Source organism: Pseudorasbora parva, chromosome 19 (assembly GCF_024679245.1).
Source record: "Pseudorasbora parva isolate DD20220531a chromosome 19, ASM2467924v1, whole genome shotgun sequence".
In the NCBI taxonomy this organism is placed as follows: Eukaryota; Metazoa; Chordata; class Actinopteri; order Cypriniformes; family Gobionidae; genus Pseudorasbora; species Pseudorasbora parva.
Genome location: NC_090190.1, coordinates 5,031,261 through 5,058,688, shown reverse-complemented (window position 1 = coordinate 5,058,688; position 27,428 = coordinate 5,031,261). Strand labels below are relative to the sequence as shown.

Below are 27,428 nucleotides of genomic sequence, written 5' to 3'. Positions count from 1 at the left end.
GTTTTATCATGTGGTATTAGTAAAACTGCATGTATTTTTAGCACTGTTGCTAGCATCCGCACAATGCTCGCACTCTGGAAAATCCTCTCTCAAAAGGAGGAAGCAATGTTATTGTTGAAAGGTGGAAACGGAGATTTAATTTGGAACTGGAAATAAAACTGGTGTCCGAGACGTATATTTTTAGCAGACTGATAATCTGCTATATTGGTGCATGCCTGTGCTTGAGAATGTATTCATGTGAGGACATAGTTTTTAATCACAGCAGTGTTGGGGAGCCTAACAAATTCAAACCTTAAAAGTCGCGGTGCAACGCCCAAACTGTCACATTTTTTTAAAGGAAGTAGCAACAGTCCTCTAACTCTCTAACCATTAGGCCACAACTGCCCTTCTGCTGTTAACTGGATTTTGGGAAGACAATAGGCCTACCATGCATGCAAACATTCCCAACATGCAACAGATGCGTTGTTTAAAAACTGGGGTTTCACCAATTATCGGCATACTCTCTTTTTCTCACATTTGTAGCTCTGAAAAGCCTGATTCATTCTAGTCATTCATTAGGTCATGCTAAAAGGTCCTCTTTCATATTCAACATCGGAAACTCCTTTTTATTATAGTGAATCGGTTCCAAGTTGTAGCCTACATCGGAATACAAGTTAACGTTAAAGGGTTACTTCAGCGATAAGCATATGGCTTTGTATCAGTAGAAACCCTGGAGAATATTCAAATTATTGTGCTTTCCCCTCTCATATCTCCCTGAGACGAGAGATTTATGCATTTTATTTCGGGAAAAATTCCTCCTATGATGCAAAATGACGATTTTTGCATCATAGGAGGAATGTTTGCCCAGAGGCTAAAGACTACAGCCAGCAGAGGGAGCCATTTCCGCATGTTTTGAATCCGGCATTGGGGGATGGAGATCACACTCAGCTTGCAGGGAGAGCTCAGCTTGCAGACAGGATCATTTAAACGGAGCTATGGTGAGCAATGTAAGTCTTTTAACTTCTCAAATTCATTTCTATGAAAGTTAAGCTTGCAAAGGCATGAACTGAAGCGCGCCAGACTGAACTCGCGTTGTGAATGTATGCCGCGAATGTAGTCGCGATTACCTCAGCTCTCATCACTCGTGCAGTTAGTGCTCAGTGCTGTGATACTCACTCATTATATTGAACAGACACGTTCAGTTTTTAATTGTAGTGTCTCTAACTCAGTCACAGTAATGAAGTTGTTGGCGTTGGGAATGGCCTCACAGGGAAGCGAAGCATTCTGGGAATTGTAGTCTTTCATCCCCATGGGACAAAAATACATTTTCTGTCTTTTCTCAGTCTAGAAGACACCAAATTCAAAAATAATTTCACATTTCTACTGCATTGATGACCCAGTTTAAATACAGATTCATCTTCCCAGCGCTGAAGTACCCCTTTAACGTAGTTGATGTACGTTGTTGATGTTGGAGGTCCTAAGGGACATGGATGAAGGAAAAACATGTGAGGAGAGGTTTTGCGAGCGAACATGAGTAGGCCTACTGGAAAAAAAAAAAGTTTTCATGTAAGTTAGGTCTAAACTAGATTTTCAGGTAGGCTCCAGAAATAGTAAACAAATGAAAAATATCGCTTCATAATCTTCAGTGTATAAATATAGATTAACGTTATGCAGTCAAGAGCTGTGAGTGAAAAGAAGGAAAAACCTATATTTATATAATACAATATTTTTCTTTTTGTTTTTTTTTCTTTTCTTTTGCTATTTCGTCTTTTATGAGACCGCTTCCCTGCCGTTGACAAGACTTCGGCATGTTTTCACTGGTATACTGTAGGGGGCGCTATTACACATCTGAACGAGTAGGCCTACAGAATCTGATCAAAAACTCAGGTGAAGAAGAGGCAGGAACGAGCGGGCTTTTAATAAGCAGATCCATTATGTAAAATAAATAACGCGATTATCAACATTAAACAGCATATAAATCAAAACTGCCTAATGTTACTGAATGAAGTGTCGACCCAGGACGAGCTACAGGACTGTGAAAGTGTTGATGGACTTTTTTTGATCATCACTCTCTGTACGTAAGTTAGTCGCAATTTTCTCTACTTGGAAAATTCACTTACCTAAAAAAATGAATGAATGAATGAATCTAGAAAAAAACAGAGGGTATGTTCTTTCTTTTGATATATTACAATATATTCATACAAGATATTCTGTGAGCCATGAAACTTGTGAAAATGACAAACGCTGGCGGTGACTGGTAAATTTCACATTTAAGTTTACGTTCACTTTACCTTGTTTACAGAGTTTGTTTGCCCATATAATCTTAAGATATTTAGGTTAAAGGTGAACTATGTAGTATTTTTGCAGTAAAATATCCAAAAACCACTATGCCAGTGTTATATATTTTGTTCAGTTGAGTACCTACAATATCCCAGATGTTTCCAACTATTTGTAAATTGTGAGAAAATTGCTATTTTCACTAAGGACCGGGACGTTGCAGCATTGCATTTGAGAGAGTCGCCTGTCAATTGCGTCATATCTGCGTTACCCTCGGTTTCGGCTTTTATTTGGCAGGAGCGCTTTACTCTTAGCAGTGTGAACAACTGAACGCACGGAGTAAAGTCATAACATCGTTTTAAACACACTTAAATGTATCTAATATGATAAACTAGGGCTGGGCGATATGGCCAAAATGTATATCACGATATATTTCTTAATTTTGGTCGATACGATATAATTTCGATATCGATATGAACTATATAAAAGCTTTAGAAAAACTACCAAGAACTGCCACAAGGGATTTCTGTATACTATATACTATATATCTGTATACAAACTTCTGAAAAATTAATTTGCCAAGTCTATGAAACCTCCTCCTATAAAACTATATAATATTTTAGAAATAAAAACGGTACAAATAAATTAATGTTCACCTTTTTTTTGTATTTAGCCTTTATACGAACGAGAAATGTGAAATCACCGTCAAATAAACATAAGACTCTCACTTCGCAGACGCAGTTTATTGAGCATTTTCTTTTAAGTTTTAAATTTCAGTGAAGAACGATTCATAGCGCTATATTCTCCTTTTATGCAAAACTATAGACCTTTATCTACTGATGCACAAAAAATAAATAAAAGACTAAATTCAGTGGCCTATTTGTGCTCTGATTGAGATGAGTGCACGCTGCTTTTTGCAAGGCTTTAACACGAGCAAATGATACATTATCGTGAAGCCATGTCTGACCGTCTTTCACAAGCATTGAAAGGTAATTTAAACGAGAATGAATGCATTGGTGTTAATACATTGTGTGCAAATGTGGAAAGTATTAAAACAAATGTGCCACTTGCCTCTTACATAAAAATAGTCTACATGGATTATTTTTAACGCTTGTCATCGTATTGTTAGACATTAGATTGATGCAGCTATGTCGATTGTTACACCCACCTCTCCGGCACATTTTGCAGCACACTGAAACCTGAAGTTTAATATCAGCCCCATTCGCACGGGATTCGTATTATCTGGGACCTCTGGCGATTTGTAATAATTGCAGAGAATGTCTGTGATCTTAATCCCGTGCGAATCGGCCGTCTGTAATTTGTAGGCTAAAGTAAAAATTCCCCCGCAAATGACCCCATATTTCGCCGAACACCGAGGTCCTGTGATAATATTAGTCCCGTGCGAATCGACATCTCTGTGATTTGGCCAGGATTAGGCGGATTGTATATCATTTTGCAAGCTTTTTTTCTTCCTGTGAGCATTTCTATCTTTATCTTTCACGAAGAATAAAGTCTGCATTCATAATGCGCACAGTTATGAATTCCCGTGCAGCCGCGCCCACGCGGATTATACTTTCACTTTAGAATGATAATCAATTTGGGAGTAATCTGATTGAATGGTGTGTTTAATATAAACATCAATACTGTTCTTAATGAAAAACAGAACAGAACAGTATAGTAGGCTACAATGACAATCTTGTTTAAATAGGCGCTTTTACATTTAGTTTTGAAACTGAATCTTCCGCCGTATATCAGCTTCTCACTCGTGATAAATTAAATCTGATTCCTGCCGCCGGTCTGAGCTCAGTTTATGGCGTCTGTTCACTAACTGAACGAAATTATATTTATTTATAGGCTACTGTAAAATAATCAAAACGATATCGATGCCTGTTTATGATTTCATACAGCTAACGAAGTCTTGACATCATATCCGGGAGAAGTCAGTAAATTCGAGTAAAATCACAGGCTTTGCTTATCCTGTGCGAATGCGCCACGCAAAACTCAGATGTGTGGGAGTCATTACTAAATCACAGAGGTCTAGATAATACTAATCCCATGCGAATAGAGCTTTAGATAGCCGAACCACTTCCACGCCATTAAATAAAGTTAGTCTTTCTTCTCTTATCAACTATTTATTTCTCCTTACTTGTGGAAGTTCGTTCAGTCACATTTGTGTTGCGGTCGAGGAAACTTATAGCTAAAACGTGCCGCGTTGGATCTATCAGCCTACTACTGCTGCTGAGCACTGGCTGCGTGCAGCGTGTCCGTGGTGTACGTCATCACGCAAGAAGCCAATCGTGTTCTGCTCTTTCTGATGGCTGCGCCCTGAACGTCAGTCATATCGAAATATCGGAAATGTGTTTAAAAATCATATCACCGTTATTGAAAAAAATTATATCGCGATATATATTGATATTGAATTATTGTCCAGCCCTATGATAAACAGAGCTCCATTACCTCAAAATCGCTCCAGCAGCTTTGCTCAGGTCCATAACACTCGGTCCTGCTCTGGTTTAGACTACAGTAACGTTAATAACCGCATGCATGAACGTGATTTCTGCCCGAGCCCTATTTTTCACCGGCTGTGATGAGAAGACCACATCTCCCAAGATGCTGCGCTCACACTTTGCGTCATCAAACTACGCATTTGTTTTGCATAGGCGCCCTCCAGTGGACAAAAGCTGCATAGTGCACCTTTAAGTTAATTTGGCTGGCTGTCTACTGAGAGGGGCTCGATGGAGCCGCTTCAACCCGAGCTGATATAATGTTACCCCCACAGTGACTAAATGGCATGCTTATGTAAGGCAATTAAGGTAACGTTACCTGAGATAAAGGTGGAGTTTGGGGAGGTGGTGGGATGCTGGAACATCTGAGACTGAGGAGAGGTAATCAAGCAGATGTTTATGTACTCTGGCTGTTGATTGGAAGATTAGATGTGCTAGCTCCTCCCTATATTACGAACTTCACTTATGATACTGGACAAGACTGGCATTTTGACATAATTTTGTGTGAATATTCGCGCTAGTTTCACAGCTCATATCGGTGATATATCTGCAACAGGCTCATCCTGGCAATAAATTGGTAGACAGATAAATCATTTTTTTTTATAAATTGTTAATTATTTTGAGAATGGCAATGACAATGTAGCCTGTTAAATGTTGGTTTGTCCTCTAATGCAGGAGTTTTCAAACTGGGGTCCGGAGACCCCCAGGGGTCCTCCAGAAGGTTCTAAGGGGTCCCCAGAAAATTTCAGGCGAAAAAAAGGCAAAGCAAAAATGGATAAACTGTTTAATTTTCTAAATGTTTCTCTCCTTTCTTCCCATAAGTATACTTTACACAATTGTATATGTTTGTCTTGTACCTTTTATAGTGAGTTTTTCTCCCTTTATCTCACTCACTGGGGCTGTAAGGGAGAATTCTTAATGCAGTATGAAAGCTTGTTTACATGCATTTATTAAGAAAGTTGCTAATACAATTTTTTTTTAATTGAAAATATTCTTTAGGTTTATACATCCAACATTAAATATAGCCAGTTTAAGTTTTGAAACTGTATATATAATGTTGTATTTATAATGTTACACTTACTATGACTTACTGTTGTTTTTTTTCATAAAGAAAAATATAGAGATAGATTTTAGGAAGGGGGTCCCTTATAACGGTTCATTATAATTGCGGGTCCTTGGCATCATAAAGTTTGAAAACCCCTGCTCTAGTGTTATCTTGATACCTAAATATGTAAATTTACCTAGATTTACCAGAGCCACCTCAATTATTTGACTGATAGAGCAAACATACCTATTTAACAACTGCACAAGGTAAAAACACACACCATATGAATCTCACGCCGTGCTGTGTTGTGTCTGATCTATTTGTGAATATAGGTCACATTTAACAGCCATTCTTTCTAAGCCTTCCCCCAATGCAGAAATAAAAATTTTAGGGAGAGCAAGGATATACCATTTAGCTTCAGGCTTCAAACCCACGAATGACGTCTCTGGGATGTCTCTATTAATCTATTTGAATCAGTAGAAGCACAGCAAAACCAGATGCTGCGAGGCTAATGAGTCACACAGCAACAGCCATACACTCTCATTGGCCCAGATGAATCGGTTGCCTCAGTGTGAATCAGATGTTGCTGATCATCCGCTCGAGTTCAAGTCCTGCATACAGAATAACCCTTCAGGACGCTTCAAGAATGTTTGCATTAGCCCGATAAAAAATAAATGCGAAAGCAAAGCGGTACTTAAAATGTATACCCGTTCTACATGTCGTGTTATTTTTTGGTGTGTGAGGAAATGTGCTGATCCTCACCGGCCCAAGAGCTTTTTAAATATGGTGAGAAGTGAGAAAAAGAGGGGAGTGGGATATAATATAAATCATTTATTCTAGTCATGCAGCAGAATTAGTTCAGCACACACATATTAGAAAATGTGTTTCTTAAGTAGTTCTCAATTAGATTAGCCAGTTAATTGCCTGTGAGGCACACATTTGCATTGCTTTATATGATGCAATTCATACAGTGCATAAAAACTAGGAAAATAAATATATTCCAACATGAAGTTAAGAATACTGCAGGTCATGGTATTAGCTTCCCTGTAATAACAACATTTTTGCATTCACCATGCCACAGATCGTGATGATAAGATTTTGAAGCTCCAAACAAAGAACTGGATTCATCAGGGATTGGAACTGGGCCGAGAGGATGACTCAGTTTTGTATCATACCCTAAAGTGTGTCAGTGATGCTTCATATGAGTACACTGTGAATACGTACATGTGTAGTGTATACAGGCTGTTATTTAGACCGGATGCATCTGAATGCATTAGATGCATCACTGAACAGATTTCCTGCCCTACTGTCAAGTATGTGCTGCATACATTGGCTATAAAATTATTATTATCAACAAATTATTAGAAAAATTTATGAAGAAACATGTGACACTAATGGCTGCAGAAAAATGATGGCAATTGCAATCACGGGAATAAATGTTTTCAAATATATTACATTGGAAACCGTTATTTTAAATGATAATTTTAGTTTTGTCACATGATCAGAATAATCATCATGTTATACTGATCAGTAAAAGTCTGTAATGTTCAGGAATATGAGCTAGGTGGGTGGTAGAGCAATGATGTTAAAAGCTGTACGCTATGATTTCTGCCTCACTTGGCCTTAAACCAAATTTAATTAGCCGTACGTTTAGCAATGTGAATAAGCTTTGCATGTTAAGCCTGGCATGCTGAACTGGATAGCTGTGGCCTAGATTACAGTCATAATTAATTTAGTGGTCTATGATTTATGCTCATTTTGTCATTTAATGTGGCTAAAACTCTGGGCTTTCAGAGCAGTTACAATCTAATGGGTACTTGTGTTTCCTAATAAAAACTGTAATCATGTGGAGCAATTTATGCTACAATAATAGACTAGTGTAGTTCTCAGGGCACAAAACAGTGCACTGACTGAGGACGGGGCATTTGTTGACTCTGTTCACCCACCTGATTTGAGCTCATATCAGTAACCAATGACCAGGCCTGTAATTATGACCTCATAATTGCTATTCTGCCAAACAGCCAAAAGATGTTAATAAGTAGCTTCTTCAAATCACAATGTATCCCATTCATAGGTAGTCTTTCATTAAATTCAGTACAGTAATTATTTAAAACAACACCAGGCCTCTAAAATGAATGGGTCAACCTGCTTTATGAAAAATTAATCTCAGAGTGATGCAATTCAAGTGTAAGAGCAGTAACTGGCTAGATTCTCCAAGCAGAGCCTGTTTCCGTGGCATGTGGACACATTTTGTGATTGTAAAAAGAAAGTGTTATCATGCTGTTTTTTTTGTCTTGTTTTTTTCACTAATTCTGTATATTTAATAATTTGTCATATTATCATTAAATCAAAATGGTATGTTGGAACATTTAGTTCCAGTTAACACTAATTTGATGTTTTGTATCACTCCATTTTTTTCTGGTTTCACTAAAAAAATGCAGTTCAATGGTTTACAAGATTAAAATTTGAAAATATGTAATATTTTTGCTGAGTTAAATAATGGCGGGAAACATTTCTATTGAGTTCGCCTCCCCAGACAGGGACCGATTCGATTCACGAACAAGTGACTCAAGGGACGTTCACACCAAGAACGATCAATATAACTATTAGTGTCCACATCAGCAGACAATATCATTCGGTGTATTATTTGTCTGTCACTTTAAACGCTCAAGCTTGTTAGAGCAGAATGGATTCTGATTGGCTGTCTATCTTTTATCGTTTATCCGCCGGATGAAATAGTTCTGAAGTGATTCGTTATCGTTTCTCTGTGCCGTTATCGTTATCGGTGTGAACTCTGCTATTCTTTAATATTGAGAAAGATCTTAAGATTTTTATCATTATTATTTATAGTTTTCGCCCTTGGTGTGAACGGGCTGGCTCATTTGTGAATCAGAAAATGACTATAGCTCGATTCCTAAATCGATTAGGAATTATGAGTCAATTCTCTCAATAAATAGTTAAAGACAAAGTGACTCGTTCTGAAATACTGCCCAGTTCATTTTACTTAAACTATTTATTTCTATATCTAAGAATAGATCAAATGTACTAAATTAATCAAATACATTATCGAATCGATAGCGTGTGAACTGTAAAATTTGTCTGTCAAAGTTTGTCAAAAAAAACTAAGGTATAGCATGAAAAAGCATTTTATTTCAAAAATTGTTTGTCTTTAGTCATTTGGTGGTGGTGGTGGGGATTCTACAAATATCTTTTGTAATGCAAATTATGATTTTGATCCACCTGATATTGAGGAGCATGATAGACTTGACAGTTTTTTCACCTGAGCTATTTTTTTAAAAAGTGAGTGAACCATACACCACTTTAATCATGATGAGAAACATTACACATTACCAATGCCAACAGAAGTACTACAGCCTTTAAAGTGGATCCACAAGTAAAAATACAGAAGTTCAAAGTGCAAAGACAAAGGGTTGAGGTGTCAGAGGAACAACGGTAATATATAAACAATAGAGTGTGAGATAAAACAGAACACTGATGGTTCCACCTATTGTTCTCCTTCCTTGCATTCATTGTAAAAGCTCACGTGTCTTAGAAGGCATTATGACTGACTAAAGGTTTGGTCATGGGCTTTTCTGTTTGCGGTTCTGTGAGGGTGTTGTGGGTGTTCTAGTTTTACTGTGCTCTGCCCGCTGCTGTCTGGCTTGCAGCTCCTTTACCTCAGCCAAAACCTCTCTAGCTTCTCGCCAGGAGGAAATGGCCTCTTGTAAGAGCCGTTCGGCTGCCGCCCTCCTGCTGTCCCAGTCCAAAGCCTCACTGAGAGGAGAATCATTACCCCTAATGCTTTTGAAATGGGGCGAGTAAGTGATTCGAAAAAAAGCAGGGTCTGTCGACTTCATATGGGGCGAGTTTGAGCCAGTGGACAGAGGCGAGTCTGAGCCTTTGATGTGGGTCAGATCGATGCATTTCATCTGGGGTGAACTTGATTCTTTTGAATCAGGTGAGTCGACGCTCTTCGAGCGAAGTGCGTTTTTGGAATCAGGGAATTTGGACGACTTAAAACGAGGCGAGTCTTTTGATTTCACGTGTGGCGATTCTTTCCTTTTGGAACCAGGTGAATCTTTCGCCCTCACTGAGGGAGAGTTTGCGCCTTTGCTGTGAGGGGAACTATGCGAACTTGAGCCCTTGGAGTGTGGCGAGTCGGAGCCCTTGAGATGGCGGAGACGGGGGGAGTCGATGCCTTTCAGGTAGGCGTAAGATCCCATCCTGCTCCGATTGGGTTCCTGTTCCTGAATCTCAGCGAGCAGCTCTTGAGTCCTCTGCAGCCGCTGGCTGATCAGATCCTGCAGGTGGCCTGTGGGACTCTGGGCCAGCGTCGCCTGGGGTCCATTCTTCCTCTTTGGTTTTCGCTCTCCTCGAGACAGAGCGTCATCCATGGAAGCACATCGGTTACGGCCCTGAGCTAACTTCTTCTCACTTTGAGGTGTGCGAGACTGGTTTTCATGGCTCCAGGAGAACTCGGACTTGCGTGGTAAGCTGCTGGTTTTCACCTTGGCCTCTGTAATGGAGGACGGCAGCATGGACGCATCGGTGCCAGCGCGACGGCGGCCATGAGCCAGTTTATCCAGGCTGACCCGATGGTCCTTCAACCATTCATCCTGATCGTCATCGAGCATGCCGACATCTTCTTCATTCACCAAGTCCAGCATCAGCATTCCATCAGAGGAGGCAGAGCCCTACAACAAGAAAACATTAAATACCGTTTTATGTTTTTCTGCTGGATATGCCAGTATCTTGACACCAGGCAGCATGAATGCAGCATCATCGGTTGCCAACACCCTCAAAGAAATGCACCAATGTTAAGTGAGCAGTATTCAGGTGGTCATGTGATCTCAATATGTAAAATGCTTCTGATATAATTTTAATTATTTATTCCAAAGCTTGAAAATATTGAACCAAATTTTTCTAAAAATACACTACTTTTGTAAAGTCAGTACGGCTTTTAATGACTTGCTCATACAGACTAGCCTAGAAATCTAGACGCACCCTAGCAGCAGCAAATCTAATCTGCCTGCGAGTGTCGTCTAGGAACTCTCAATACCCTTCTGAACTGTAATCGCCTAACTCTTGCCGGACCAATCACATTGTGTATAGAGCCGGTGGGCGGGGCCATAATGATGACGGCCGAGTTGCGTTTGCGTGCTTCTAGTAAACACAGAAACTGGCGAACGGCGGTCTTTCGAATCAGCTTTGACCGTGACTCTGAAAGACTTGGAGTTGAGCTTTTCTCTGAGAAAAGAACAAAGAACGGCACTGAAGTCATTCTTAAAAAGGGAAGATGTGTTCGGAGTTTAGCCGACCGGATACGGCGAATGTTTAATCTATCAAGGAGCTCTGCTTCACCTTCGTTGCTCTGGTTGGTTGTAGCGCTATCCTATCGCGTGCAGAGGGAGTTTGAAAGACAAGCGTTTATCCCGCCCCTCGGATTGCGCTGTCAATGGTGAGTTTCCAGACCAAACATCTTGATGTGGGTCTGGCTTGTCAGGCTACATACAGGCTGCATTTATTGATCAAAAATAGTTTTTAAATACATTTTAATACATTTTAATGTATTTTATTCATGTGATGGCATCATTACTCCAGTCTTCAGTGTCATATGATCTTTCAGAAGTCATTCTAATATGATGATTTTTTATCAATGTTGAAAATTTTTGTGGAAATAAATTCTTTAAAAAAAATCTTACTGACCCCATGCTTTTAAGTTGCGAAATGACAGATAAATTCAAAGTACATTCAAAGATCACTATTATCAAATGATAACCTAAAAACTGTTCAGAAGAAAAACTTCTCACAATTGTTGATGTTCAAATAAAAAGTGGAAATTATTAAAAGCATAACCATTCAATAATTATGTTTAGATGAGATTGAAAAATAAAAGGTGGGGTTGACATTTTACTAGGGGGACATCTTGCCCCCATCTTATACTATTATTTGTGTGTAAAACTTTTGGTAACCCTTTATTTTAAGGTCCAAATAATACTAGCTAATCGCTTTTAACTAGTTGCTTATTAGCATGCATATTACAGGGATATTGGCTGTTTATTAGTACTCAAAAAGCACATATTAATGCCTTATTCTGCTTGATAATATTCTACATCCCTACCAAATACCTAAACTTAACTACTAACTTACTAACTATTAATAAGCAGTAATTAGGAGTTTGAGTTAAAGGTCATAGTTAATAGTGAATGTGTTCACCATATTAAAGTGTTCTCAAACTTTTTAATTGAGGAAAGAATACTGAGTGTAGCTTTTAAACAGCAAAGTTTCAACAAAGTTTTCTTGACAACACTACCTCTCTGTTATGCAGTCAGATTATAAATAGTTGCATATAAGTTTCATCATTGCTCCAAACAACCACCAAATGCCATGAAGTCAGTATGAATAGACTAACAACAACAGTCTTCGAAATCAAAGTCAAAACAAGGATGCCACCCACCACAGCCATGAGATGACCGCGCGTGGGCAAACGCCGCCCGAGTGGGATCTTGGCCCGATCGCGTGTAGGATGAGCCAGAAGACTCTCCTCCTCAATCGTCACCTGCAGAGGAAAATCAAACACAACATTATTATATTAGCACAGTCATTTTCAAAAACCTCATATGGGTTCTAATTTACAAAACACAAAATGCCTATATGACGTGAAGCGTTAATTAATCTCACATTCATCTCAGTTTAATCCAGAAGTTGTTAGTGTGAAAATGAATTTGCAGATTTATAAATAGAAGGTGTCTTATGCAAATTATGTTAACGTCATACAAGTGGGTTTCTGGTTACATGTAATGCAGTTATTTTACAAGTGGAATCAAGACTGTGTGAAATCTTTTTCTCCATATAAAGTTGTTGCTGTTAATTGCTATTAGATACAAGTCTTGATTTTGTTGTGGGGCTCTACCAGTCCAGAATAGGTTTTCATTCTTCAACGTACAAAAACGCTGTATAGTGCTCTGATTGGTCGGCTGGACCAATGTGTTGTAATTGGTCAACCGCTTCAAGCATGTTTGGGAAATGTCCCACCCCTTAACATAACCGTGAGTTTCAACACACTAATAACAAACTCAAAGGCCCCATTTACACTGCATGGTTCATGTGACCCATTCCGATTTTTCCCTATCATGTGGCACAGTTCGGATATGACGTGAACGTGTAAGCAGGGAAAAAGTGCATAAATTCCAATATCCTCAGATCGGATTCAGGCCTCACTCATATGTGCAATAAATCCGATATGATTTGGATGGGTGCATTTGTGTCTGCCATGTAAGCGATCAAATTGGATTGGACGAGAATAGTTTTTGTGCGCAAAAAAACTAAATAACGACTTGTATGAATGAATGAATGAATGAGGCATTTATATAGCGCTTTCAAATGTACTACTCAAATGTACCCAAAGCGCTTAACACTCATTTCAGGGGTCTCTCCTCAACCACCACCAGTGTGCAGCTCCACTTGGATGATGCGACGGCAGCCACAGTACAACGGCGCCAGTGCGCTCACCACACACCAGCGAAAGGTGGAGAGGAGAGAGGGTGATACAGCCAATTCAGTGGATGGGGATTATTAGGAGGCCATGATTGGTAGGGGACAATCAAGGGAATTTGGCCAGGACACCGGGGTACACCCCTACTCTTTTACGAGAAGTGCCATGGGATTTTTAATGACCACAGAGAGTCGGGACCTCGGTTTTTAACGTCTCATCCGAAGGACGGTGCTCTTTGACAGTATAGTGTCCCCATCACTATACTGAGGCGTTAGGACCCACACAGACCACAGGGTGAGCACCCCCTGCTGGCCTCACTGTATGATAGGGAGAATTCAGATTTTTTTTTTTTATGAATTAAAAAAATTCATGATTATGAATTAGCATATCGATTCATACGTCGGATCGCCAATCTCACGTGACATTTTGGCAGTTTGACACGCGATCCAAATCATGAATCGATACGCTGATTCATAACCATTCGAAACATTGTTTTGAATTCGGCCCATCACTATATAAGTCGTTATTTACTTTTTTTGTGCACAAAACTATTCTCGTCGCTTCATAAAATGATTGTAGAGCCGCTGTATTGAGATGGGCTTTGTAGCGACGTCTTTAGTGCCTTTATGGGTCTTGAGAGAGAAAATGACATTGGTGTCAATGAAGGCCTTTCTGAGCCGTCGAAGATGAAAGGAGGTCTTACGGGTGTCTAATGGCATTAGGGAAAGTAATTAATAAGAGAATTTTCATTTTTGGGTGAACTAACCCTTTAAAGATCTCTGCAGAGAGCAAAACATTGAAACATAATTTCGTCCATTGCACTGTCCATTGTATGGTGACCCATACTTGTAATTTGTGCTCTGCATTTAAAACATCCAAATGCACACACCGTGAACACACACCCAGAGCAGTGGGCAGCCATATTGCTGCGGCGTCCAGGGAGCAGTTGGGGGTTTGGTGCTTTGCTCAATGGTCTCACCTCAGTCGTGGTATTGAGGGTGGAAGAGAGAGCCGGTTATTCACTCCACGCCTCTTTATTTTGCATATGCTATTATTAGGAATATTGTGATGTTGGCTGGCTTTCCAGTTCTTAGCCTAAATGTTTTTCATAGGTATGTCAACCAAAATTTCTATATTCATTGTTTTTCAGGGTGCTTTTGTAAAATAATTACACAAAGCATTTCCAGTATGCTAAAAGTTCAAAAACCAAATGACTAGAAGATAGAAAATCTAAAAGTGAGATGGAAGAAAGTTAGCACTAGAATTTGAAAGAGAAAGAAATATATACAGAAAGAATGTGGGAGTGGAAAGCTAAAAGATGAGCATTACAAGGAACAAATAAAGAGTACATGAGATGTCTGTGCTCACCTCATCCAGCACACGATTCTTTGCTCTGGTAATCGCTGTGTTTAAAACATTGATCCAAGATTCCTTCTCCTCTGGACTCACGGCCAGAAATACAAGATTGGGGCTCTAATGGAGAAAAAGCACTGTTACAGTTTTTAAACATGCATTTTAAGGGTCTTTGAAAACCCCCCACAGATTTTACAATTTTCTCCAAATTTTTTAAAATCAAGAAATCAATTTCTTATTGCAAAATCTTCATGTTCGGGACATTATGGGGCAGATTTATTAACAGCTTATACCAGCGCAAACCCTCTGTCATTGTTACAAAACTACTGTCAGGATTGACTAAAAGCAGGCAGTGAAAAATGAGAAGATGTGGACAGGATTATTTTTGCGGCTGAACTTATTGCATTTGCAGGAGTTTCCCTTTCAGACATGTTTGGGAGGAGAGTGTTTAATGAATCACGCAAGATGATTTATTAAGGATTGTGCTTGTCAATTTACTGGTGTTTGTGGTATTATTTAGCGATAATTATCACTGCTCTTGGTAGATTGTGTTGGTCATAATGGAAATTCGGTTGTGTATGTGTCTTTAATTTGAACTTAATCAGAACTCTCCACTTCCATTTAATTTGCCCTGCTTTGTAAACCTGGCCCTATGATTGATATAACCCCTTTACATTTTCATCAAAAATACTCTGATATTGGATGAAAACAGAATGTTTTTCTGATTATTGTGTAATAAAGTAAGAAATAAAGATTAAGGGGGTGTGTTCATATTTGTAGTTCTGTTCTCTTGGTTCTTTTGGTCCAGGTTATTCGAACCTAGGATTCGAATAAAAAAAAAAGAAAAAAGGAGAATACAGCGCTGTCTGTAGCCGAAGCCAAGGGCTTGTCATTCTTTCTCTGGGACAAATAAAATATAAAAATAACCAGAAAAAAAAAAAAGGTTATTCGAACCTAACCTACAAAGTGTGAACTAGGAGTGGGATAATATAGCGATTGGGCCATATTATATTGTTGTCCTTCTCCATGCAATACGAGAATCGATATGTTGGCTCCTATATATCGATATTTAGTTAATAAAATAAGCCGTTTTAAAGCAGTTCTCTACGTCATGGCTCCTCGAAGTGGTGCTCAACGTGAACGGACCAGTCTGGACCCACTTCAGCTTTTATACAATTTATCGTACAAAGTGCAATAAAAGGTTACATTTAATTTACAGATAAACTTTTTTTGCTGTTTTCTAGCAGCTTGTCCTTGAATAAAGAGAGAACCTGTACTAAGCCTTTTTTCACAGGCATTTTGTTCTCATTGTTAGACAGATATCGTGATGTATCATTATAAGATTGTCTATCAATTATCACAGAATTCCTGTATCATGATATTAGCGGTATTGCGAGCCATGTATCGTATCATATCGCGAACACACCCTAAAAAATTATTCAAATCAATCCTCTTTGTAGAAAAAACAGGCACAATATGAATTTATCCATAAAGTCAAAATATTGAATTCTTACCTTGTTCCCAGGGTGTTGGCAGCGGAGCAGGGTAAATTTACTGTGGTCCTTCTTGCTGTGGCTTTTGGCTTTTCGCAGTTCCTCCGAGCGCTCATACTGTGCCAGGTCAAACACTTCATGAGTCTTCCCATCATTCTTCATCTGAACACAAGAGCAGCAGCATTAGCACACACACACACACACACACACACACGCACACAGGCCTGAAGCTATATACAATAACATTAATTGAAATTATCAGCAGCCAACTGTGCCGACAACAGTGATTCATGGTGGGACATATTGATCTTAGCTTGAAGGACAGCGATAATTAACGTTCAACAGAACACAGTCCATGCCGTCAGAACATGGAGCAAAATCACCAGTGTTTATTTTAACAAAAAGTTACAAAAACATCTGTACCCTTTTTAAGGATATATGAACAACACAAATCAAAAATAAAGCTGTATACAATACAGTATATTTTGTGTAATATTCAATTCTGCAGTCACTCAAAACAATGTAAGCCTTTTTACAAGATTCATGCATTTCAATTTATAGTTAAATCCCATCAAATTTCATTACATTTTAATATTAATCGAAATGCATAAATCCTGAAAAAAGACTTTTTTAGTGACAGTAGCAATTGTCAGATATAATTGAAATTAGTTACAAATAAGAGCAATTATGAGGAATACATTTTTTTACTTGCATAGAATACACTCAAGATTTACGCATTTCATTAAATAGTAAAATTCCATCAATTTGAGTTGAATAGTCCTTGCATATTATGAATTTAGAATTTTAAATAAGTAAAAAAAAATTGAGCTTGTATAAATTGTATAAATCTTAAACTTGAATTTAAACATAAAAGATTTAAGTTATAAATACGAATAACATAAACTAAATAGTCAATTTCCTTGTTCCATTGTTCCTTGTTTTTATTAAGCTCTTAATTTGTAAAGATTAGGGCCGGGACTTTAAAGCATTATTTAAGATTAATTAATTACGGGACTTTAACGCGTTAATTAATTACGCAAAAAAAAACAACAACATAATTTTAACCACACTTATTTTTGCACCGCGGAACGTTTTTCAATGAATGAGTTTCAACGGACCGATTATACTGGAGCACCAACTAGCGCTCCGGAGTCACGACAACAACAAACCATAGTGAACATCAGCACAGAAGCTGATGAGACCGCTTTGCTTGGCCGTGATGGGAAATTTTGTTTTAAAAAACGAAAGGATGGAAGCGTCGACAAGAGCATGGTTGTGTGCAAGCTATACAACAAGGAATTTGCTTCATCGCAGCACATCGAGCCTCAAATATCACAAATATGCTTTTGCTACACTTAATGGCAAACATTGCACTGGTCTGCTGGACTGAAATAAATAAACTATATTTTGTTGATTAAGCTTATGTATTCAGTATTTATTCAATGGTATACTAAAAATCCATGTGAAAAATTACTTCTCATTGTTCTCAGGTCAAATATTTATATGCAATTAATGCGATTCATTTCGATTAATTAATTACAAAGCCTCTAATTAATTAATTAGATTAATTTTGTTTAATCGAGTCCCGGCCCTAGTAAAGATTATTCAATTCAATTTGATGGAATTTTACTGTTACCTGAAATGCCTAAATCTTGAAAAAGCCTTAAACATTTTTTTTGAGTGCATAACTGCCAATTTATATCATGTAATGGTGGTTTAACATTTTGTAATGTGACTTATGTGACTAGTGTATATCTCACAGTGTTATATTGAACCTCAAAATGTAACTTTATATCTCACAATGTGAATTATGAGGCTTAAGTACATACATTTTTGGTAATGCTTCACATGAAACAGCGCAAACCTCACACATTATATAACCAAGCCTGGTTCAGTGTTCTTTCCCATCAGAAATCAAGACAGATGTTCCAAACGGTTTTCAGTTAGTTCAGCCCCTCCCCTAATCATTCAGCCAGTGACCCATCTGTAGAAATGCCTAATTTTAAGACAGGTCAGTCATCATTATAGCTGACTGTGGTGGAAAAGAGGTACATTTCAATGAGCCTGTGAGGGAAAAGCCCACAAGGGGACATTAAATCCCAGAAGGCCACAATGAGGGTCACAAGGGTTTCTGCTGAGATGAACACGTGCATGTAATGTCTCACAGACCAAAAAGGAGAAATGTAGACATTTTGGGTCAGAGTTCTGCATGATTACCGTACATGCAACATGCGCAACAAAGGAATCTGTCAGTGAGTTTGAGATTAAAGTAAAAAAGATCAAAGTGATCCGTGATCACAGAGCACAAGCAAACCAGCCTGCTCATAACATCTATGACTCTACAATATTCACCCTTAATTTAGGTCACGTTCAGCAAAGACCGCTCACAAGCAGTTTTACGATAAATAGCAGCATTTAGGTAAAATCCCTCCTATGCCACATATGGCTAAAGGTAATCTGTGTTACCGGATGCCTCCGGATGGCCTCCTGGGGTCACACATTTACATGTGAGTGAGCACACACTCTGAGAAAGGGCGTACTAGTGATGCTAATATGGGGCAAAAGACCCCTGGAGGAAAAGAGCCTGGCCTCTCTTCACCACATCAATATTTCACTCCCCCACTGTTGGCACAGCACGTTCCCGGCAGGGGGCCATCCTGATCTCTGGATTAACCACCTCCAAAAATAACCCACCATCTTCAATCTGATGGAGGTAACTCCATCCACAACAAGATGTAAGGACTAAAACGCGGCCTTCATAAAGAGTACTCCTTATGAATAATACATATCCCACGGATTTCAGAACAGAGCTGGCTTTCAAGGGATCGTGAAATGGTAGTTTATAAAGCTAGACCTGGCTTTGCTTGGAGCCATACGACCGTAAAATCCGTCTCAAGATGTAAGGACTGTGCGTGTAGTAAACATGATGTGAATACTGCCATTACTTGCCCAGTTTTACCTCTACGAACAGGCTGGAATTAAAGGCAGAAAATAGATTTGCAGAATCCCCTTGAATCACGTGTTCAGTGTGCTCCGTAATCTGGTTGACTGCATTATTTAGAGGTTGACCAATTGTCCTAAAATAGACATAATTCAAATAAACACCATCACAGCCGTTTCCTCTGCCAAAAAGATGAGTTTTATACAAAGTTAAATATCACAACTGATTATCACTAGACACTGTGAACCTGCATTGTTTATGAGGAAATATTAAATACATGTTTACATATGATCAGTTTGGACACATGATGCACTATCAACCATGAACAATCACCCTAAATACAGTGAATACTAGACTAGAACATCAATTATTTACACCAGATGTATAGAGGGAGCTCAAAAAGAAGCATTTTGAACACCTTTATAGATGCTCAGCTGTCTACATGTATAAACTTCAAATAATCCACTTGGGAATCAGAAAGGATCGCAGGCTTTACGCCTAGAGTTGCATGAGGTGTGTCTCACTGTGTTACATGAGTGAGATCAATTGAATAGTTATGTCAAGTGACATAATTCTGGCAAGAACAGGACTACCTTGAGCACTGAAGCAAAGTCAAGTGCAGCGGTGCATAAAGCTATCGGTACTAAGACAGCCGCAGATAACTATACACCGAGCCTGAAGGCAGCGATCACCAGAGGACAGACCTGTAGTGCACATACTCCGACTGATGCAACCTGCTGACATTGTGGTCCGATGTAAAAATAACCTTTCTCTTGCCTGACTGCATGGTCAGATGATTCACAGGGATAGAAGATGGGTACACAGAATGTTAAATTTGCGAATTCATTGACGACTTTAATTTGTGAGTCCCTGGGGAATCTTGTGAAAATAATGTCATGTATGCCAAACCAAAATATTTTTGGGAATTTAAGCAGTGTTGAAGGGAAAATTAACGATTCAAGATTAAATTACTATGAGCATAGATTGTATAATTATCAAGGAGCTTTTATGCCCTTTGACAAATGATTTTGTTTTTGATTCTACCAGAATAGGTTCATGTTTCAGTGTTTAAAAAACATTATCTTTCACATATTCTCCATTGTTGCAGCTCCTCTCTTCCCAGTCTGTCAGTAACGCTCTGTTTAGTTCCTATCTCCATGAAGCTCCACCTTCTGAAAGGCACAATGTGCTCTGATTGGTCGGCTGGACTTTGAGTGTTGTGATTGGTCAACCTCTTTGATTGGGGAATGTACCGTCCTTTCCATACCTGGGAAGTTCAACACACTCACCCCAAAACTCAAGACTACAATGGAGGCGTTTCAGGGAGTTCAGAAACACTGACACTGATATAGAGAATAATGGTGCAGTCATGTTGAAAAGATCAAATGTACACCTTGAACGTCTCCACAAAGTCGTAAATACGAGTGGGAAGCTCTGGATTTTCTTTAAGCCTTGATGTTTACATTTTTGGGGGCGTGACCGTGAGAAACATGGCGGCATACCTCAATATTTATAGGTATTTATTTAGCAGTGACTTTGTCAGGGTTTTTTGTTTACTGCAAAATAAGCTAATTCCCTGCGCAAAATATAATGGCATTATAATATAACAATATAATATGTAATGTTATAAAATCATAAAATAATTAAAAAGTAAAGTATACTGGATATACATTCTTTGTTCTTCATTTTCTAAAAATAAAGGGGTTTAAAGGGGATGGTTGCATGTGATTTCACTTTTTGAACTTTAGTTAGTGTGTAATGTCGCTGCTTGAGCATAAACAGTATCTGCAAAGTTACAGCGCTGAAAGTTCAATGCAAATTTACATATTGTCTTTTAAAGTTACGACAGTTTATTGCCTACAAAAGCGGCCGGTTTGGACTACAATGAGCTTTTTCCCGGGTAGGTGACATCATAAACCCTCGCTAGTCACCGCAGATGTGACTTCTGCCCGTATGTTTGTGTCTATTTTGCACTCTTGATATTTAAGAGTGTCACCCCTACATTGCTATGCACTTTTTTTCTGGTTCATGGCTGATTTTTGGTTTGTATCGCCAAAAGATTCCTTGAGTTTTTGCGTATTTCCCATTCATTTCCAATGACGACCATTTTTGACAGCCTTGCGAAGGAGACAAGTGTGACTATTTTTTTACAACCCTTTACCATAACCGAAACATCTCCATGATTTTTTTGTGTGTTCACATACCTAATGCAACAAAAGTCGCCAAGTGTCATCCTATTTTGCTGAACCAAATAAATTTAAAATTTCAAAACATAAAATGTTTCGGTCATTTTTGACCAAAGAGGACCAGAGGGTTAAAATAAAAGTAATCATTTTTCAAATTTATAAAATGCATAAGTAATATATTAAGATAAATTATTTAATTTTTTATGTTGCCATCTACATCAGTGTCAGCAGGCCCATTTTATGTCCATGTGTTCGGTCTCTGTAAAGTTCATGTTTGAATAATTCACCACATAAATAGGACACATCCACACTCATTCTGCTTCACTGTAACATCACCTGCATTGTGCGTGTACTCGAGACCTACATGTAAATCAATGTATTATTTAACCATAGCAGCCTAATAGAAAATTGTACAAGATAGGCTACTAGTCAGTACTGGATTACTTACTAACAAACAAACAAGCAAAAAGACTACAGTAAAGTAAGTCTACAGAGTACAGTACAACATTTTTTTTAAACCGTTTAGACTAAAGATCTTAGAGGAGTCCCATTAATGCTTCTGTTCATGGTGAACTTGAAAAGCTTATCTGGTTTTTATTTGTGTCACTGACATATCCAAACGCACTGATGCAAATTCTGTAACACTTCATTTAGATGCCGTATGTGGTTTGTTAACAAGGGTTTCTTATCATGATGGCGTGACGCTGGATTTAAAGGCCTGAATATCTCCAGGGAGCGAGAGATGTGCAGCTGGGCTTTGACTCTTTTCATGTAAATAACAACGTGTGAATGAGTGTGTGCAACGGCTTTCTCAATTCTAAAAACAATGTACTTCGCTTTAATGAGGAAAAACCAGGCCAGGGTACAGTTTCATGATGATATGCTGTTATCTGATGGCTCTGTGAAAGTGATGAAAGCCTACAGGCTGTGACAGAAACAAGCTGCTACACTTCCATGAAAATTACAGCTGTGCCTCCACACGCGCGTCAAGTGAGCAAATGATTCAATTGTAAAGATTTGTTGCTCCTACATCGAACCAGTAATTGAATTACACTGAATATTTGTAAGCAACTTTCAGAAGCTTTAGGGATCTTTGGTAGTGGTACTGACACAAAATCCATGACACAGGGAAATATTGATTGTAGCCACCACTAACCAGGTACACATGCTGCTTGTTGTCTGGGGACACAATTGGGTTTCAATTTTCAGTGTTTATATAATACCCTTTAGAAAATTATAGCTTGTCAAAAAGGATTACTTTGGTGTTGCAAGAGTGTGTCCTTAATATCAAGGGCAGGAGGTTTTGGCAAACATTCATTACTCCTATTCATAACTCACTATATTCTCTGTCAAAATCTGAGTGGGTAACATGTATATATTTTCAACTGTAGTCTTTTATAAAGGCATGTGAAATAATAAACCAAGTGCAATGTAGTGTTGTCAGAAATATAGATTTTTCGATACATATCACTACCTGAAATGCTTCCAATACTCATTTTCTGCAGAACAGATATACAATACTAACTGCGCTTTCTCTCGTTCTCATCTCTCCGACAGCAAGTCACACAAACCTGTCTGCTTCATTTGCTCCGGATGAATATTGTTGGTTACAGAGCTTGAATTTTTACGTGGGAATTGCGTGTATTTCACATAATTTTTTTCATTCCCGCAGATTTTGCGCTCACACGCGCACATAAAGCCGCCTCTCAGCACTACACTTTGTTCTTTTTTGACACTTATTGTGCTTAAACTGTCAAATACATACAAAATAATGTCACAATGCCGGTCTTGGTGAGTATTCACGTAGACACAGGCAGTTCGGTTTTAAGTGAACGTAAACAGTTGAAAAAGAAACCGCATGTGTAACAGTATAATGGATCTGTGCATCAGGTCTTAAAGTGACAGAAGCCTAATATCCCTGCTGCTAAATTATGAGATAATATTAAAAATATCTTTATGGCAGTTTTTCCCAGAGGTATCAATGTCAGAATTGTGGCCAGTGAAAATGCGGAGTGGCTAGTAACTTTGGAAAACCTTTAGCCACAGTGACTGATGAGCAAAAGAGTTCAAGTCAAGCCCTGGTTACATACATGAGTAGATGACATGATGATATACCTTTAGAAAGTTAATTTATACATTAGGAAATGTCCTGCAGTTTTTTAATTGAGCATGAAATGTATTTTTCATAGGAAAAAATCTGTCTTCATAACTCACCTCTTTTTCAAAGATGTACAGATGATCTCCTTTAAGCATCACAAAGCGGTTTCGCCATAGTTCCCTGAATATTCCTTTGCCGTTGAACCTGCGGATCCAGCCTACTTTGTCTGGTTGGGTTGACGGCTGGTTAGCATCCTGAAGACCCTGAGTGTGTCAACGGTGGCCCGGTTAGTGTGTCGTCCGTCTTACATAATAGTATTTAAGTTCAAACAGATCTCTGTCACACTACACTATGCCAAGCCACCCATCATAACGTTTATTCCATATCGCTTACAAGTACTTATTTTATAACCATTAGTACATTATCCAATAGTGACTTAATATCTTTTTACTGGTATTGGTATTAGTAATTCCTCCTAGTATATGTGTCTATTTGAAGTATTCAAAATGTTTATTAGTTATGATGTAATTTTGGTAGTAGCTATATATTAGATACTAACGTATATATAAAAATGTTATGTTATATTTATGTTATAAATGCTATATATCATTTTACAATAAGGTCTCATTTGTTAACATTAGTTAATGCATTAACTAAAATGAGCTAACAATAGGCAATATATATTTACGGTTAATCCTTTTACAGCGTTTATTAACCTTTATTAAAGATAGTTTGTAAAAATGTTCATGCTAGTTCACAGTGCAATAACTAACGTTAACAAATAACTTTTGAGCTTAAAAAAAGGTAGTAAATGATACATCAGCTAAAATTTATCATTTTCATTGTTATTTCATGTTAAATGTAGTTAACAATTACACCTTATTATAAAGTTACCAACATTTTATGAACATTTTTAATATAATTGTAAAGATTTTTAATTTAACCCTTTGCAGTCATATGACAAGTAAAACTATTGTAAAATGTTACTAGTTAAATTGGAATGACCACAAGTGTCATATCTAAGCGATAACTAAATTACTAGTAACTGAGCCATAATGTCTAATTAAATAAGATGGTCACCACTGGAATAAGAAGGATAGTAGCCTAATAGTAATTTGTAAAATATAGGCTACTAGTCAGTATTGGATTACTTACTATTAATGCATTCGTTAATAATAAAGGTGTCATTTGTTAACATTAGTTAATGCATATTAATTAACATGAATTAACAATAAGCAATAGGCTATTTGTTACAGTATTTATTCATCTTTGTTAATGTTGGTTAATAAAATATAGCTGTTCATTGTTCATGTTACTTTCTATTGTTAACAAATAGGCCTACAATATTTGATTTTAATAACGTATTGGTAATTGTTGAAATTATTAAGAAATGCTGTAGAAGCTTCTTAGTTTGTAAACTAATGAAACCCAACTAGTGTTACTTCAGCCTGACACACTGCACCCTAAAAATATATCGCAAAACGTTTACAGTTGGTCAATTAAGGGTGTGGTCAATTAAAAATTCTGTTAAATAGACAATAAAACATGTTCATTATTCGAGCGACTAGCATAATGAAGAATTAGCGTAACGAACACATTCGGCGCTTCATAACAAAGGAGTCATTGTTAAATTATTTCCACACAAATTATGCCTACACAATAAAAGCAAATTATATTTAAATTCAGTCACTTTTCAATACAACTTAATTCATTAGCCTAATATTAGCCTTTACACATCACCAGAGTCTCACTATTAAAATCTCACCCTTTTGACCAAATGGCTTTTCTTCATGCTGTTCACAAAATGTATTTTCCGTCGTATATTCCGCGATTTGTCCCTTTCGAGAAGAAACGGAGGTGTAGTTTCTCCTGTGATGTGAGTCTGGCGCTTGCAGGTGTTGTGAATGGCACGAGCTGCTGGCTCTCAGGACTGATGGACTGACAGTCTCTACATTGATGATTTGCAAACCGCGGGCACAGGCTCTCCATTGGCTTGGGAGAGTCCCTGAGCTGCTGTGCTTCTCACCGAAACGGATTTTCCCGTTTATAGAGCTCGACTGCTCCATCTATTGAACGAGCACAGCTGTCGGTGTGATGTCACGCTGCATATTGAGCTTCAGAGGCTTTCATCTGCTTCACTCATCAGCCTGAACACACTGCATATCAGCGTACAGCAACGGTTCTTTACATGATAATCATTATTGCAGTGTGTTTGTTGTGTGTGTAACCCAATGATTTTAAGAATATGTATTTTATTTAGATAGATAGATAGATAGATAGATAGATAGATAGATAGATAGATAGATAGATAGATAGATAGATAGATAGATAGATAGATAGATAGATAGATACACTCTAAAAATACTGGGTTGTTTTAACCCAATGTTGGGTCAAATATGGACCAACCCAGCAATTGGGTTGTTTTAACCCAGCGATTGGGTAGTTTTAATCCTGTGGTTGGGTTAAATATTTGCTTAAGACAACCCAACTGCTGGGTTAGTCCATATTTGACCCAACATTGGGTTGTTTTTTACTCAGAATTTTTTAGAGTGTAGATAGATAGATAGATAGATAGATAGATAGATAGATAGATAGATAGAGAACCAGTGTTAGGTTTAATTTAATTACTTTCCCCTTGAAAAGGTATCATAAGGTTACATGCGGTTACATCTGATGTAATTGCATTAAATATTGTATAGAGCAATTCTATATTGGATTTAAAATGTGTTAATAATGTAACCTTCTCTTTTTACACACTCCCTTAGTTCAAGAATAATTTATGCAACTGTATAGTATATTTTTAAAAACAGAAAATCAAATGTGCCGTTTTATGTCTGTCCTTGTTTAAAAGGTCAAGGTTGAGAAAGTAAGTAATCCAAAACTTTTTAGAGAGAGTAATTAGGAAGTAACACTTTATTTTACAGTGTCCTTGTTACGTGTTACATGTACTTATTATAGTAATGCAACTCTAAACCAAAACCCTAAACCTTAACTAACTATAGGCTACTACTCAGTCCCTAAATATATAATTACAATGTAAATGTACCCCACTTTATTTTACAGTCTCCTTGTCACACGTTACATGTAGTTACTATAGTAATAACTATAAATTATGCATAAATGCGCAATTACACTGTAACACAGACACCTTATAATAAAGTGTAATCAAAATTAGGAGGCTAATCTAAGTACACTGTTGGTGAAATTAACTAATGAATTACTTTTTTAGAGTAACTTACGCAACACTGTCCAGAACTGATTAACTTGAATTTACAACTGAAGAGACCGGGGCTAGTTGTCACAGGAAAGTTGCCCTATAAGGACCATAACTCGACATGTTTTTGTTAAATTGTCCTGCAAACTAAAATGGCAATATATTGTTAGCTGTTGGGAAACAAGTGAACACAATAAAACCGCTACATATTTAGGAAGATACTTTTAAAGCAGCACTTTTCTTCATAATTGATTATTTTTTTGCTAAAATGTATATAATAATAATTCCATTGTGACAACTTACCTCATAGTGTGAAACACTAGTAAAGTGTTTTCCTGTGTAATAATGTAAATATTCAATTTTTACTGTATTCTGAAATTAATAAACAAAAATAAAACTAACTTTAGAGATATTCACTTGAATAAAAGTGAAGACTATACTGTCTTTGATATACATTTGTGTAATAGCTTTGTTTTACTAAATCTAAAAAGAAATGTTATTTAAGGAGCAGTTATTACAGTGTACATACTTTCTGAGCAATATTCATTAACTACATGTACTAAGTTGCATGTAATTATGCGTAATTACTATAGAAACTACATGTAATGTGTAACAGCGACACTGTAAAAGTGTAACCAAGAAATGTGTCAAAAGTTTAAAAAGACAATAAATGAGAGCAGGGATCTGAATACTGCACATAGTTATTAGAATTATACAATGAAACTAAATGCATGCATTTTAAAATAGAAAACATTTATTATGTAACTCAAGTATATAGGGGGATTTCCTAATATTTTTTCTCCGACAAGCTCTGGGAAAACCACAAACACACACAAATTACAT

The 27,428-nt window shown here is 37.6% G+C and overlaps 1 protein-coding gene across 1 annotated transcript; it reads right to left on the bottom strand.

The window, feature by feature from the left end:
• Nucleotides 1–6,811: 6,811 nt before the first annotated feature.
• On the bottom strand, nt 6,812–25,490 carry plekho1a (pleckstrin homology domain containing, family O member 1a). Its single transcript, XM_067425362.1, has 6 exons — nt 25,137–25,490; nt 23,488–23,634; nt 16,168–16,308; nt 14,669–14,773; nt 12,263–12,364; nt 6,812–10,499 (listed from the first exon to the last, which is right to left on the bottom strand). Exons 1-6 carry the CDS (start codon nt 25,161–25,163, stop codon nt 9,387–9,389), a joined length of 1,635 nt encoding a protein of 544 aa, XP_067281463.1. The 5' UTR covers nt 25,164–25,490; the 3' UTR covers nt 6,812–9,386.
• Between the last annotated feature and the right edge of the window lie 1,938 nt (nt 25,491–27,428).

What these genes read in the sequence shown, in the direction of transcription:
- plekho1a (XM_067425362.1), bottom strand. Translation starts at nt 25,163, where the DNA reads ATGAAGAAAAGCCATTTGGTCAAAAGG. An exon ending in AGAATCGTGTGCTGGATGAG is followed by an intron (nt 12,365 to 14,668) that starts GTGAGCACAGAC and finishes TTTCCTCTGCAG; the next exon opens with GTGACGATTGAGGAGGAGAG. An exon ending in GCGGTCATCTCATGGCTGTG is followed by an intron (nt 10,500 to 12,262) that starts GTGGGTGGCATC and finishes TTCTTGTTGTAG; the next exon opens with GGCTCTGCCTCCTCTGATGG.